The 12,721-nt window shown below is 43.9% G+C and overlaps 1 protein-coding gene across 1 annotated transcript in view; it reads right to left on the bottom strand.

The window, feature by feature from the left end:
* MYH10 (myosin heavy chain 10) overlaps nt 1-12,721 on the bottom strand; it is a 101,830-nt gene that overhangs the window by 4,074 nt on the left and 85,035 nt on the right. The window contains exons 27-38 of the mRNA XM_030461731.1: nt 12,570-12,714; nt 11,020-11,226; nt 8,588-8,692; nt 7,366-7,518; nt 6,787-7,035; nt 6,014-6,226; nt 5,300-5,512; nt 3,820-3,981; nt 2,489-2,617; nt 1,160-1,248; nt 789-912; nt 484-692 (exon numbers count right to left, since the gene is read on the bottom strand). Of these exons, the coding sequence (XP_030317591.1) occupies nt 484-692; nt 789-912; nt 1,160-1,248; nt 2,489-2,617; nt 3,820-3,981; nt 5,300-5,512; nt 6,014-6,226; nt 6,787-7,035; nt 7,366-7,518; nt 8,588-8,692; nt 11,020-11,226; nt 12,570-12,714 (1,998 nt within the window). The remainder of the gene's footprint in view (nt 1-483; nt 693-788; nt 913-1,159; nt 1,249-2,488; nt 2,618-3,819; nt 3,982-5,299; nt 5,513-6,013; nt 6,227-6,786; nt 7,036-7,365; nt 7,519-8,587; nt 8,693-11,019; nt 11,227-12,569; nt 12,715-12,721) is intronic.

Below are 12,721 nucleotides of genomic sequence, written 5' to 3'. Positions count from 1 at the left end.
AGCTAAAAACCCAGTGATTTGGAGGACCAAGATGACAACAGGTTGGAAGAGCTCCTCAGCGCAGAGACTTCTGCAGGGCACAGGATTCATCTCAGCTAACTTGAGGTGTCACACCTAAGCTGTTCTATTTGCTTCCTCTAACCAGAGAGTGGGTGTCTCAAGGGGATGTCCCATCTTATCTTGCCTCAAGGAGCTTCCACAGCACCCTCTGGATCCTGAGACTTCCAATCAACATAGGCACCCAGGTAACTTCAAGAGTTAATTCAACAGTTTCAGAGCAAATGGATAATGAAACTTTCAACCCAAATTACTTGACAGCTGTCTTGTTCAAGTGTGTCTCCTCAACAGTAAGATTCCAGATAACAAACCCTTCTGCCTGTGCTGTAAACTCACATCTCAGCCCTACAAAAAATGAAGGCATGGAGGTTTCAGGCATTCAACTGACAGAGCAAACACAAGCAAACAGATTTTTTTTTTCCTTACTTGGCTTCCTGCTCAAGCTGTTCTTCTAGCTGTACGATCTTAGCTTCTAGAGTAGATATTGTTGCCTTGAACTTAGACTTGACAGAGCCCTCCAGTTCCTGCAGCTTGGCTTTCAGCTCTTTGTTCTGCCTCTCCAGCTGCTGCCGTGCATTTTCACTCTTCTGAGCAGCACTCCTCTCCCCAGCCAGCTCAGAATTGAGCGTGTCAACCTTGCAGAGGAGAGGAAGAGAAGTTCATTTGGTGCTATTCAGAACCTCCACTTAACTCCCCAGCTGCCCCTGCAGCACTGCCAGCAGTGGCTTCACCTGCAGCGTGGTCTTTCGGAAGCGCTCGTTGAGAAGCTCCATGTTGCTCTGCTCCTCCTCCAGCTCTTCCTCCAACTGTGCAATCCGAGCCTCCAGCCTCCGCTTCTCATCCAGCAGTGCTGACCTAGAAAGGAGGTATTTGGGTCAAGACACATTCAGATCTGATACAAAGCCACTGGCTAGCTAGCTTCTAGTTCAGGCATCACAAGTTGCCATGAGAAGCTCCCATGTCTGCAACTCTATTGGTAAAAACCAGGAATTTTCATCATGAAGGCAGGGTCAGTATGGAATTAGCCAGCAGACAACTGAGAATCACAGCTGCTGGAGCCTGAAGTTCTGCAGAATCAGAATTGATACATTTGATGACTCACTTTCCTGAAGCACTGTTTGCAATCTCATCAGCCAGCTCATCCCTTTCCTGCTCAGCATGACGACGGGCTCGTTCAGAGGCAGCAAATTCCTGTGAAAGTTTAGGAAAAGATTCATAACAATATTAAGCATTCTCAAAACTTCTAGAAGCAAATAATTCAGGCTTCTAAGAACTTCAGGGAGATGCTGTGAAGTGTGATATGCCTGAGGTCAGAAGGTAGCAGGACACTTCTTGACATTTGCCCCCCCCCTAACTGCCATCTGACTACATGGATTTATTCTCCCTGTCCCTGAAGCATTCCTTGCAGAAAGTGAAGGGAAAAATATCTGAAAATCTGTAATAATCAAGCCATAAAACCAGCAGGAGAAAACCATTCTGTCACATGCTCTAACAAACACATTTGCTGTAAAGTGGGTACTAAATTAAGCAAAGTTTTTAGGTTCTTTCAGAGCTCGCATTCATCACACCCAAGCATTTGCTAAGGACAATTACATGCACTGCAAGTGCAAGACTGATAAGTCTAAGTCCACAAAAGAGTGACATGAAGAAGCTCTAGGAATCCATAGGCCCTCTCTAAAGGCTGTTGGTAAGTGTTGGGAAATCCTTGCTTCAAATTCTGGTCTGCAGTTAATTCAGGACCAAAAAGTGGCACTCTCTCACACAAGACAATTCTGATGATGCAGTAGTCTTAGGAGATAACAGGAGATTGCCCCATCCCTGGCAGTGTCCCAGCCCAGGCTGGATGGGGCTTGGAGCACCCTGGTCTGTGGGAGGTGTCCCTGCCCACACAGGGGGTTGGAACTGGATGAGCTTTAAGGCCCCTTCCAACCCAAACCAGTCTGGGATTCTGTGATACACAGGAAGACAGAGTCTGACATCAGCTGCCAACAATGAGGGAACACATTCCAGTCAGAGAAAGGGATGAGGCCCTAGGAAGGCAGTAATAACCCTCCATAGGCTTCACTGGAGGTCCTGAAGCAATTTGTAGGTTATTACATACTTCCAATAATCGATTTTGGTACAGGCACTGTCCACTGCACCTTTCAGAGACTCTCAAATCACTTTGCAGATCCTAGGGAGGTCTCAGATCTGCAAGCAGCAGCAAAGCTTTTCTGCTACCCAGGCAGGGAATGGCAGTCCAGGTTACTAGCATGATTCCCACACAAAGCTGTAAGAAGCTCAGTAATGACCTGGGGCAGGGGGGAGAAAATTCTTCTAGCTCTCGTTTCTCTGGTCATCTCACTAGATTGCTTTTTACTTCTTTTTTCTTTTTTTTTCCTGATATTCTTACCCTAACAACAGAAACTAACTTCTTGGATTTCAGTCTCACCTCTTGGAGCTGAAGTATTTCTGCTTCAAGACCTTTGAGCTTCTTTTCACTCTCTTTGGACTGTGCAAAGATCTCATCTCTGGATGCACGGGCTTCTTCCAGCTCCCGTTGGTAATCTTTCATTTGAGCCTGGGGTTGGAAAGCAGAGGAAAGGAAAAGCCACATTGCTTAGGACAATCACAAGATTTATTAGTAGCTCTGAAGCATTTCAGCCCTTAAGAGGCAAGATCTTCCTCCCAAAGTAGCTTCATTCCACTTTAATGCTTTTTTAGTTCTCATTTTTATAAAAAAACCTTCATTTTCTCACCTTTCCACCACTCAATTTCTTGTCAGAAATGCCACATTATAAAGGCTTCACCTCATTTATCTGGTGTATTTGTTGCAGAATAAAACTCTAATAAAGAGCTGCTCACTTACACTGGTCATGAAACTCATGGAGATGTAAAACTCTTGAAATTGCTTGTAAGAAATGCACTTAAACTGACTGAAAAACCCAAAATGTATTACAAGGTAAGAGATGATTTTCAGAGCAGAAGTCCCATGTGTACCATTGTGCACACTTCAAAGCATGTACTTCTGCTTCTCTTAACACAGATAGATCTTAATCTGCACAAGTCTGAATTGAGATGCTTAGAGAATAAAAAAGTTGAAGAACCAGTGATGAGCCCCCTTCTTTCAGGTGCTCATGCAAAATACGGAGATTAAAGTGGGCAGGGCAGAAATGCAGAATAATTTGTTGTATGCTTTACATTGTCTTGCCATGAAAATGTTTGGCCAAACAACTCTTATCAAACATCAAGTACTTTTCTGGGAATGGGAAATAAATCCTTGAGACAAGGACCATTTTTTTTTTTCCCTTGGTAAATTAAAAAGAATGGCTGCCTTGGAGCTTTTTTAAAGCAATGGAAATTTACTCCTTTTTCTCTGGAGCATTGTTTTGGCTGAAAACATCTGAAAAAGTTCAATAAATTGAGGAAGGAGCAGTCAGCAAGAGCTGAGCCCAGTGAGTTCAACAATACAAAACCACCCCAAATTTTAAAAATGCAGCCTATAAAGCAACACTCAGTAAATTCTTACTCCGAGTGTAGAAATAAAGGAAAAAATGACTTCTAAACAGAAGGTTGGGAACAAAGTTAACTCCTTACCAACGAAAGGATGTGAGAAACATGGAGCAGGTGCTAAGTTCAGAGTAGTTACTCTATGCCATGTGTCAGCACAGTGGAATCTGCTCCTCCTCTGGCCTTCAAGCTACAAATATATTTAACTAAAAGCAACACCCCTGACAGCCTGTCACCCAGAGAGAAAGCAGCTCACTTATCAGCTGGGCCTACCTGGAGCTTACGTAGCTGCTTGATTGCTTCATCCCGAGCCTTGTTTGCAGCCTCAATCTGCCCTTCCAGGTCTTTCAGATCCATCTCCATTTTCTTCTTGGCTGCCACAGCCAGAGCCCTCTGCTTGCGCTCGTCCTCCAGTTCCGCCTCTAGCTCTCGCACCTGTGGAAAGGAAGGGTTGGAGAGGCTGAGTGCCAGGGATGGAGCAGTCTCAAAATCCTAAACCAATGGTCAGGGACTCCAAAAGGGCCTCTGCAGAGTGGAATTAACATTACCTGATGGGAAAACTCTACAGAATGCAGGCTACATGGGACTGCGTGCTCTGTTTTGCAGATGGCAAAGCCAAATCCACCACCTGGGAGCTGAGGTCACTGATCTGACCCAAATCTGAACTGAGCTGAGGTCACTGATCTGATCTCACAGAAAGGAAAAACTAAATTCAGCACTTGAGGCATTTCCATTCATCTGGGGAGCTACTTCATGAGCAGCTTTCTCAGTAATCCACAATTTAGGTATCACTCTAGGGCAGGTGTTACTAGTTTGGACTGAACCAAAACGAGGAAAATATGAAGCAGAATCACCTCATTTTCAAGGAAAGAAATGAAATTGTTCCCTTTGGAACAGTTGTGATATTAGCATTTATACACCAACCACCTTCCTTTTTTTTAAAAAAAAAAACAAAAACAGAAGAGACCCTAAAGCAGCAAGAAAACATGAGCTAACCCAAACCTATGCAAGAATGATAGAGCTAGAAATGCCACAGGTCAATGTGCAAGAATATATTTTGTTTTTAAGCATCTTCATGCTAGGCCAAGAGCTCTTGTCCAGTGGAAGATAACAGCAATTTTGCATTACAAGGAACTTCAAAAGTCATCCAGACCATCTTCATTTACAAGAGATCTCTATATTGGTGATTCTCAGTCACTGTAGGTTTTTGATTTCTTATGATAAATCATGAAATAGAGAGTGGGTTTTTTCCCTGAAGTCTAATGCTAAGTCTGAACCATCTTCTCTTACAAACATTTCATTTTAAAGGTATTTCTGGAGTCTCCTGATCTACTTATTGTTACTCCAGTTCAAGTCCAGCAAATCTGGCATCTTTGCAACAATTTTCATTTAGAAAATTGTTCACTTAATTACAGTCTCAGCATCCAGGAATTTGTTCCTGTACATCAAACAGGATGGGCTTGGAGGTTCAAATAACATCCCTGCCCTTGAAACATAACAGCAGCCAACTCCCTGTTGCATGCATTCTGTTTCTGGAGAAGTACCAGTGGCAGATTAACACCAACAGCTGGCAGTAGCCAGTCCTCAGCAAGACTCACTCAGCCTTTGAAAAGATCAGTGCTTGGGATTTCTACAGCATGGGACATTAAACCAAGAGTTTTATTTTTCTGGTAGGAAGTTACTAGTGAAGGCAGAGTTTTGGCAGAAGATCCTCATACCCCTCCCACTATGAAGTACTGTAAAACAGACATACTTGTTTAACCAGCATCCTCTTTTTCTCTTCATTCTGTTCATCTCTGGCTTGCAGATCTCTCTCAAACTGGGCTTTCATAGCTTGCATGTTCACCTCCAAACGAAGCTTAGCATCTTCTGTGGCCTGTAGTTCATCTTCCAGTTCCTCAAGCTGAGTCCTCATCTCTTCAACCTGTTGTTCCAAAGTTCTCTTCGACTTCTCCAGTTCATGGACCTGAGCCACAAACATTAGTCAGACCCTCCTCCTCACCAGTCTCAACATCAGCAGTTATTAACAGTAAATTAAAATGTTCCATGAACTCAGTCCTCTACATTGTAATATTCTGAATTGGGCAATTCATCAGAAGAGGCAGAGCAGCATCTCTAAGTCTGTATTAGAGAACACCAACAAACATGTCTGCAGATGGCTGGAGAGATGAGCTGTGCAATGGCACAGAGAAAAAGCAGTAGCAAGACAAGCTCTTAAATCTGGTGCAGGTGCCATAAGTCATGTGGCCAGCAACCTCTGCTCCCCATGTGGTCATATCATTTGAAGAGGCCTAATGTTAATAAAAAAACACCCCCTTTTTCTGAATTAATTTCTCCAGAATTATGGGTTATAAATCAGCCTCAGAAAGATCTATTTTTGTGTCAAATATATTTCTTCAACCAGGAAGTTTCCCTTTGTTATTCCCTGTGCAGTATGAAACAAAACAGGGTGTGGAAACATACTTACATTTTTGCCCACGTCATCTTTAGAGCTCATTAAGTCTTCCATATCTGCACGCAACTGTTTGTTCTGCCTTTCAAATTCTTCCTTTGCTTCCAGAGCTTCTTCCAAAGCCCGAGCCAGGGACAGTGCTTTGGTTTCCTTCTCTCTTGCTTCTGCTTCAGCACGATCTCTTTCCTCTGCATATCTGGCTGAAATGTTCTTTTCTTCTGCCAGCATCTGAACACAAGAAATAATTAATCCATCTCAAGTTCTGTAATCAAGTCTCTCCTGCCCCAGCTGTTTTAGTCAATGAAGTGGTTAATGCTCCAAGTTTAATTGGCCTTCAGAAGCTGTCTGGTCCTGTCAGTCTTGAACAAAGTGCTAGTAAGAAAACAGCTACACTGGGATGAGATGAGGGAAGCAAGCTGCTAATCAGGATTGAAGAAGTTTTATATTATTTATAGTTCCCAGTCTTCACATCCTTCTTTTAGTCTACCTCAAGGAATTACAGTACTACTCTTCAGTTTTTGTCCCACTATAATTTCTTTTTTGTATATAAAGAACTTATTACTTGAAGTAACAAGCCTCAAAGTTGGCATTTAGCTCTCTGAAATTTTAAGTGACAAGTTCCTCTTAAAGGAGCTCACAGAAGATTTATCAATAACCACAGTCCTCTTGCCAGACCCTTCTTAATGACCCTCCAAGGCTCATTTGTGCCCTAACAATATATATTAGATGCCCTATATAAAAAAAAAAACAGGGAAGAGCAGGATGACAGAAAACCAAAACCAGCCTACCTGATCAAACTTCTTCTGCTTTTTCTCCAAGTTGGAAACAATCTGGCGCTGATGATCCAGATCCACCATCAGGTCATCCAGCTCCTGCTGCAGCCGATTTTTTGTCTTTTCCAGCTTATCATAAGCAATTGCCTTCTCCTCTAGGCGTTGGCTGAGGGACTCCATGTCCTTCAATAATTTTTTCTTATTTTCCTCCAAGCCTTCAATGGTTCCCAAGTCATCATCTACCTTTTTCTTAGCATCGGCCAACTGAAATGGAAAGAAAGAAAATCATCTTCCTTAGTGCATCACAGTAACAAAAGAAAGGCATCAGGTCCAGTAATCAAAACCAGAAATAGATGTTGCTAGCTAAAGTAAAAGAAATATCCTGAGATAGCAGAGTACTAAGCAGGGGAAAGCCTGTCCATTGCAGTTAGTTGTACCACTCATTACTGCAACAGAGCAAGACCACAGGAAATTTTATTCCAAAATTTGGTCTAGCGCATATGCAAATATCATGGCAGTTTTCCCAACACATTTCCTCAATCTCACATGGATTGCGTGGGCCTTCCAGAAGTCCTGTCACTCACAACAGCTTACCTGTGATTGCAAGGCAAGCATCTGCTTCTCCAAGTTCTTCCTGGCCTCCTCTTCCTCTTCCTGCTGCTCTTGTAGGTTGTTCTTCTCCTCTTCCAGCTGCCTAATCCTACTGCTCAGGTTGAGTTTCTGGCGAGTTTCCTCCTGAAGCAGCTCCTGGGACACAACAGGCAGACCCAAAGTTTAGTTTGGTTCACAGTGCGTTAACTGGCCTTGGGCTCCCACCCTCCATTACTCTACACAGAGTTGCAGGTTTGATTATTTTTCTCACAGGATTTTTGCAGGAGGACTCCCTGTAATTTGGGGTTTCAAACAGCACTCTTTCATTTTGGGCACACTTAAACCTTTATAAAGCATTTTTCTGATCAGCCAGTTCATGCCACTGTCCTAGAAGTTAAAGGCTGAGTCTTTTCTGGTTTTAATGGGATAAGAACAGAAGTCACCTTGGAAATTTTTCTTCTTTCAGATGAGACTCAATTTTAAACCACCTGGGAAGAATACATAGCAGCAACTCCTGCAATGGCAGCATGCTTCCAAGTTTTGCTGCATTGTTAAATATAAAGATCAGTTTAAAGATAGCTGTAATTTGGCAATGGAAACTTCTGTCCTAGTGGAAACTAGTAAAAGGGGCAACCACCACAGCCCCTCAACCCCTGCTCCTCACAGACCTCTCCAAGGGGATGAGCATTATTCAAGTAACCACCATTGGCATTTTTTAACAGGGGGTAAACCCCAGTGATGAATATATGCATAAAGATGGATTATTTAACTGGAAACCAAACACTGGCAGCTTCAAGAATTAAGCTGTCAGTAAAAGACAGGGTATTGTCACTCATGCCCTTCATATACCCCTAGGATCTTATTTACATTGACATTCTACTTCAAAAGTATGTGGGGTCTTTGTTTTGTTTTATTTTGGTTTGTGGGGGTTTTTTTAGGTTTTTTTTTTTTACTTAATATTTACCCTCAACAGAAACAAGGAAATAAAAGAGAAACTGAAAGGCTACATTCTATCAAATAGCAAATCTTTGATAATGAAAAACTGGCTCCCCCTGTGCCTGAGCAGTCCTTACACAGGGCATTTTACCAGACTTCAGTAAAAAATACAGCTTCTACCCAAAGGACTTCCCAACCCATCAGTGAAAATGTATTTTCTGTTATGCATCCAGCATTTAAATGAGAAATAAAGCCTCGAAGCCAATCCCAAGCTTCACTGCACACACACCTGTGTATCCTGAAGCTGAGATTCCAAACTAGCTGCATCCTTGGCAAACTTGATGCCTTTCTTCTCTGCTTCCTCCAGGAGACTTGAGACATTATCCAGCTCGTTCTGCAAAGCAAAGAGTTTAAAGGTAACAGCATGCCCCTGACTCAGGGCAAAGCTGACATCCCTGATATCTGGAACTGCAGAACACAAAACCTCAACAAATTCCAGGAATGGCAAGACAATGAGAGATCCCAGTTCAGAGCTACAAGAAGCTAAAAATCCTAAATTTTGGGTGGAAACTAGAAGTTGGATGTCAGTCTTGACCTTAAGGGTACATCATAAGGATAATTAGCTGTGCTGTTTAGCAGAGCATGTCATTCCAGTATCTGCATTCAATACAGTATCTGCATTAAATACTATTTTTAATTATAGGATTGTGTATTTTACAGGACCATTAATTCAGAGATTATCAGGGTAGCAGCTGGGTTTAAAGCATCACTGCAAGAGAAAAGGTTACTGCCAGGTGCCAACTCTTGCTGTTTTAGGCTATGCTACTTGCATATACAGTGAGAGACTGCCCAAAAGCTTCCTCAAAAAGAACTGGGCCATTCTCCTTTGAAGCACTTCAGAGCATGAACTCAAGTGCTCATTGTTATGGTTTATAAGTCAACCCTGACTGCATTTTAGACTGCATTTTGTCTGTTTTCACCATAACCCAGAAGAAAAGGCCCCCACTTGCAATCCCTATCTGTCAAGTTCCCAGCTTTGAATCACAAGAGGAACAACACCAACACCAATCAGTATCTCAGAGCTAACAAATGAGGTTACCCCAAACCACTCAATTCCATATGCAAGCCAAAACACAAGCTGTGAACAGAGCATCCTACAGGATCTCACACAGAATCAGCCAGGTTGGAAAGCACCTCTGAGATCATCAGCTCCAACCCTTGATCCACTCCCCCCCGTGGTTCCCAGCCCATGGCACTCAGTGCCACATCCAGGCTCTTCTGAAATATCTCCAGACACGGAGAATCCACTACTTCCCTGGGCAGCCCATTCCAATGCCTGATCACCCTCTCCAGAAAGAAATTCTTTCTCATCTCCAACCTAAACCTCCCCTGGCACAACTTGAGACCCTGCCCTCTTGTCTTGCCGAGACTTGCCTGGGAAAAGAGCCCAACCCCCCCCTGGCTCCAACCTCCTTTCAGGGAGTTGGAGAGAGTGATGAGGTCTCCCCTGAGCCTCCTCTTCTCCAGCCTCAACACCCCCAGCTCCCTCAGCCCTTCCTCACAGGAATTCTGCTGGATCCCTTCACAGCCTCCTTGCTCTTCTCTGGACCTGCTCCAGCACCTCAATCTCCTTCCTGAGCTGAGGGGCCCAGAACTGGACACAGGACTCAAGCTGTGGCCTCACCAGAGCTGAGTACGGGGGCAGAATCCCTTCCCTGGACCTGCTGGCCACGCTGTTCCTGAGCCAGCCCAGGATGCCATTGGCCTTCTTGGCCACCTGGGCACACTGCTGGCTCATGTTCAGCTTCCTGGCAATCCAGACTCCCAGGTCCCTTTCTGCCACTCTGTGCCCAGCCTGGAGCTCCCCATGGGGTTGCTGTGGCCAAAACGCAGGACCCGGCACTGAAATGTTGAACCTCATCCCATTGGGATCATCCCAACTCTCCAGTCTGTCCAGGTCCTCTGCAGAGCCCTCCTGCCTTCCAGCTGATCCACACTCCCCCCAGCTTGGTGTCATCTCTGAATTTCCTAATTGTGGACTCAATCCCTTCATCTAAATCACCAATGAAGACATTAAACAGAACTGGGCCCAGCACTGATCCCTGGGGGACACCAATTGGATCAGCACCATTCAGCACCACTCTCTGTTGGCCTCCAGCAGTTCCTAACCCAGCACGGAGTGCTCCTGGCTGAGCCCTGGGCTGACAGCTTTGCCAGGAGAATCCTATGGAAGATTGTGCCAAAGGCTTTGCTGAAGTCCAGGCAGACTCCATCCCCAGCCTTCCCCTCATCCCCCAGGCAGTCACCTGCTGATAAAAGGAGCTCAGGTTGGTCAGACAGGACCTGCCCTTCCTAACCCCGTGCTGGCTGGGTCTGATCCACTGTCCCTCCTGGAGGAGCTGTGTGATTGCATGACCTGCTCCGTTTGGTCTCCAGGATGGGAAGTCAGGTACTTGAGAAGCCACTATAGCTCTCATGTAGACCAGTTCAGAATTAGTATCATGGTTTTCCAGCAATCACATCAACACATCACGACTTTAAGGCCATCTCAAGTACACAAGTGCATGTCTGAGGTTCCCTCCCACATTAACTACAGACCCAGTTCCTCCAGACCTAGCTATGTTCTGAAAGCCATTTCTCCTAGCCACCTCTCTGCAGATGGTTAAGGCTTTTACTTTCTTGTCTATTTTTCAGCAGCTTAGGAGTTCCATACCACCTTACCTGCAGCTTGTTAGCTTTCTCAGTCAGTTCCACCCTCAGTCTTTCTCCTTCTGAGAGTTTAGCAGTTAGCTCTTGCACCTGAGCATCAAGCTTCTTCCTCTTATGTTCAGACTCTGCCTTGACCTGCTGCAGCACCTTCACTTCACAGGCCAACTCCTTGTTGTCTGACTCTAGACCTTGCTTGTTTTTTTCAAGATTTGCTTTGAACTGGGGAGAAAAAAAAAAAGGAAAGAAATTCAACACCTTGTTACATATGAATAGTTTCCTGCTAAAAATATTCAGTCCAGCAATTTGGATTTAGAAGTTCCAAGACAAGAGCTCAGCAAGCTGTAACTAAGGACTGTTTAAAATGCTGCCATGTAACATTCTGTGTTAGCCAAAGACTAAGTTCATGCAAGTTGTTCCACTCTCAGATAACACAGATAACACTGAGGACCAGAGGATGGAGACTTCTATGAATTCAACAAGATCTGGGATGTCAGTGCTGCAAAATGACTGAGAACACTGTAAGTAGGAAGGAATGTGCCTATTAACACATCAGCATGGCTCATCTCACAGAAATAAAAGGAAAGATATCAACTAAAGCTGCCCTGAATTTAATAGGCATAGCAGCATGGAAGGGCATAACAAAGCATTTTTCACCACTGCACTGACATTTGTCAAAAATCTTTTGTAAAAAGTAATAACTGGCATAAAGGATGTTTAACTGCTATTCTTACTATATCACCAGAACTGCCATCACCTTATCACAAGAATCTTTGTTTAAGATTGCAGGGTATTTTTCTATCTTTTCATGCTCTTATTGAGAATATTAATGAATGAGGAGTAGAAGACATGCATAAGACCTTCAGGTGAATAAACCATAATTTGCACCAGCTTTAACTAGGATGTTTCTCACTTAGTATTTTAATCTAAGGAAGCTGGTGAAGTATTCCCTACATAAAAATAGTACTGCAGTCTGCGGATTGCCCACACACACGTTTGTGAATGACCAGAACTACAATTCCACAAATGTGAAATGAGTGTTGGAATAACTATATGTCCCAACAAGTGACCTCAGGTGGTGGTGGTTACCAGAGAGCATCACACAGTTCTGCAAGCTGGCAAACTGCTCCACAGATCTCCAGATCTCTGTGACTGGAAGTCACAGCACAAGCATGAAGATTGGCTGAAAGAACTTCTACCCCACCTGTACTCACAGCTCATTATTTGTGAGTGCTGACATTACAGTTACCTTGTTTGGAAGTGTTCTGCCATTCACTTATGCAGGGAACTGCTGTTGACCAAACAAATACATGGGCTGCTAGAGAATTCTCACAGCTATCACATGAATTTACTTCTAGACTTGTTACCAAGTCTAATGAACTCTTTCCTGATTGCTGTCAAGACTGTCTAATACTTGCAGGATAGATTTGCAGTTGCAATTGTTGTGCACGTACAGAGGAAATCCCAGCTCTGCAGAGAGCCCTGGAAAGGATCACTGTGCTGATGCTACTCATAAAAAGGCCCAAAGAAGACAAATAGATTTCTGTAATACATTTTCTTCTCACCCTTTTTGCCTGTTCAAGCTGTTCAGAGAGCTCTTCCAGGGCAGTAGCATGCCTCTGCCTGATTTCCTGGATCTGGGCTTCATGGTTCTTTGTTTCCTCTTCAATTGCTTTCTTCAGTTCAGCCACCTCCTGCTCTCGTTTTGTCCTAGAGG

Source organism: Calypte anna, chromosome 18 (assembly GCF_003957555.1).
Source record: "Calypte anna isolate BGI_N300 chromosome 18, bCalAnn1_v1.p, whole genome shotgun sequence".
Lineage (NCBI taxonomy): Eukaryota > Metazoa > Chordata > Aves > Apodiformes > Trochilidae > Calypte > Calypte anna.
This window is presented reverse-complemented; position numbering and strand designations above follow the sequence as displayed.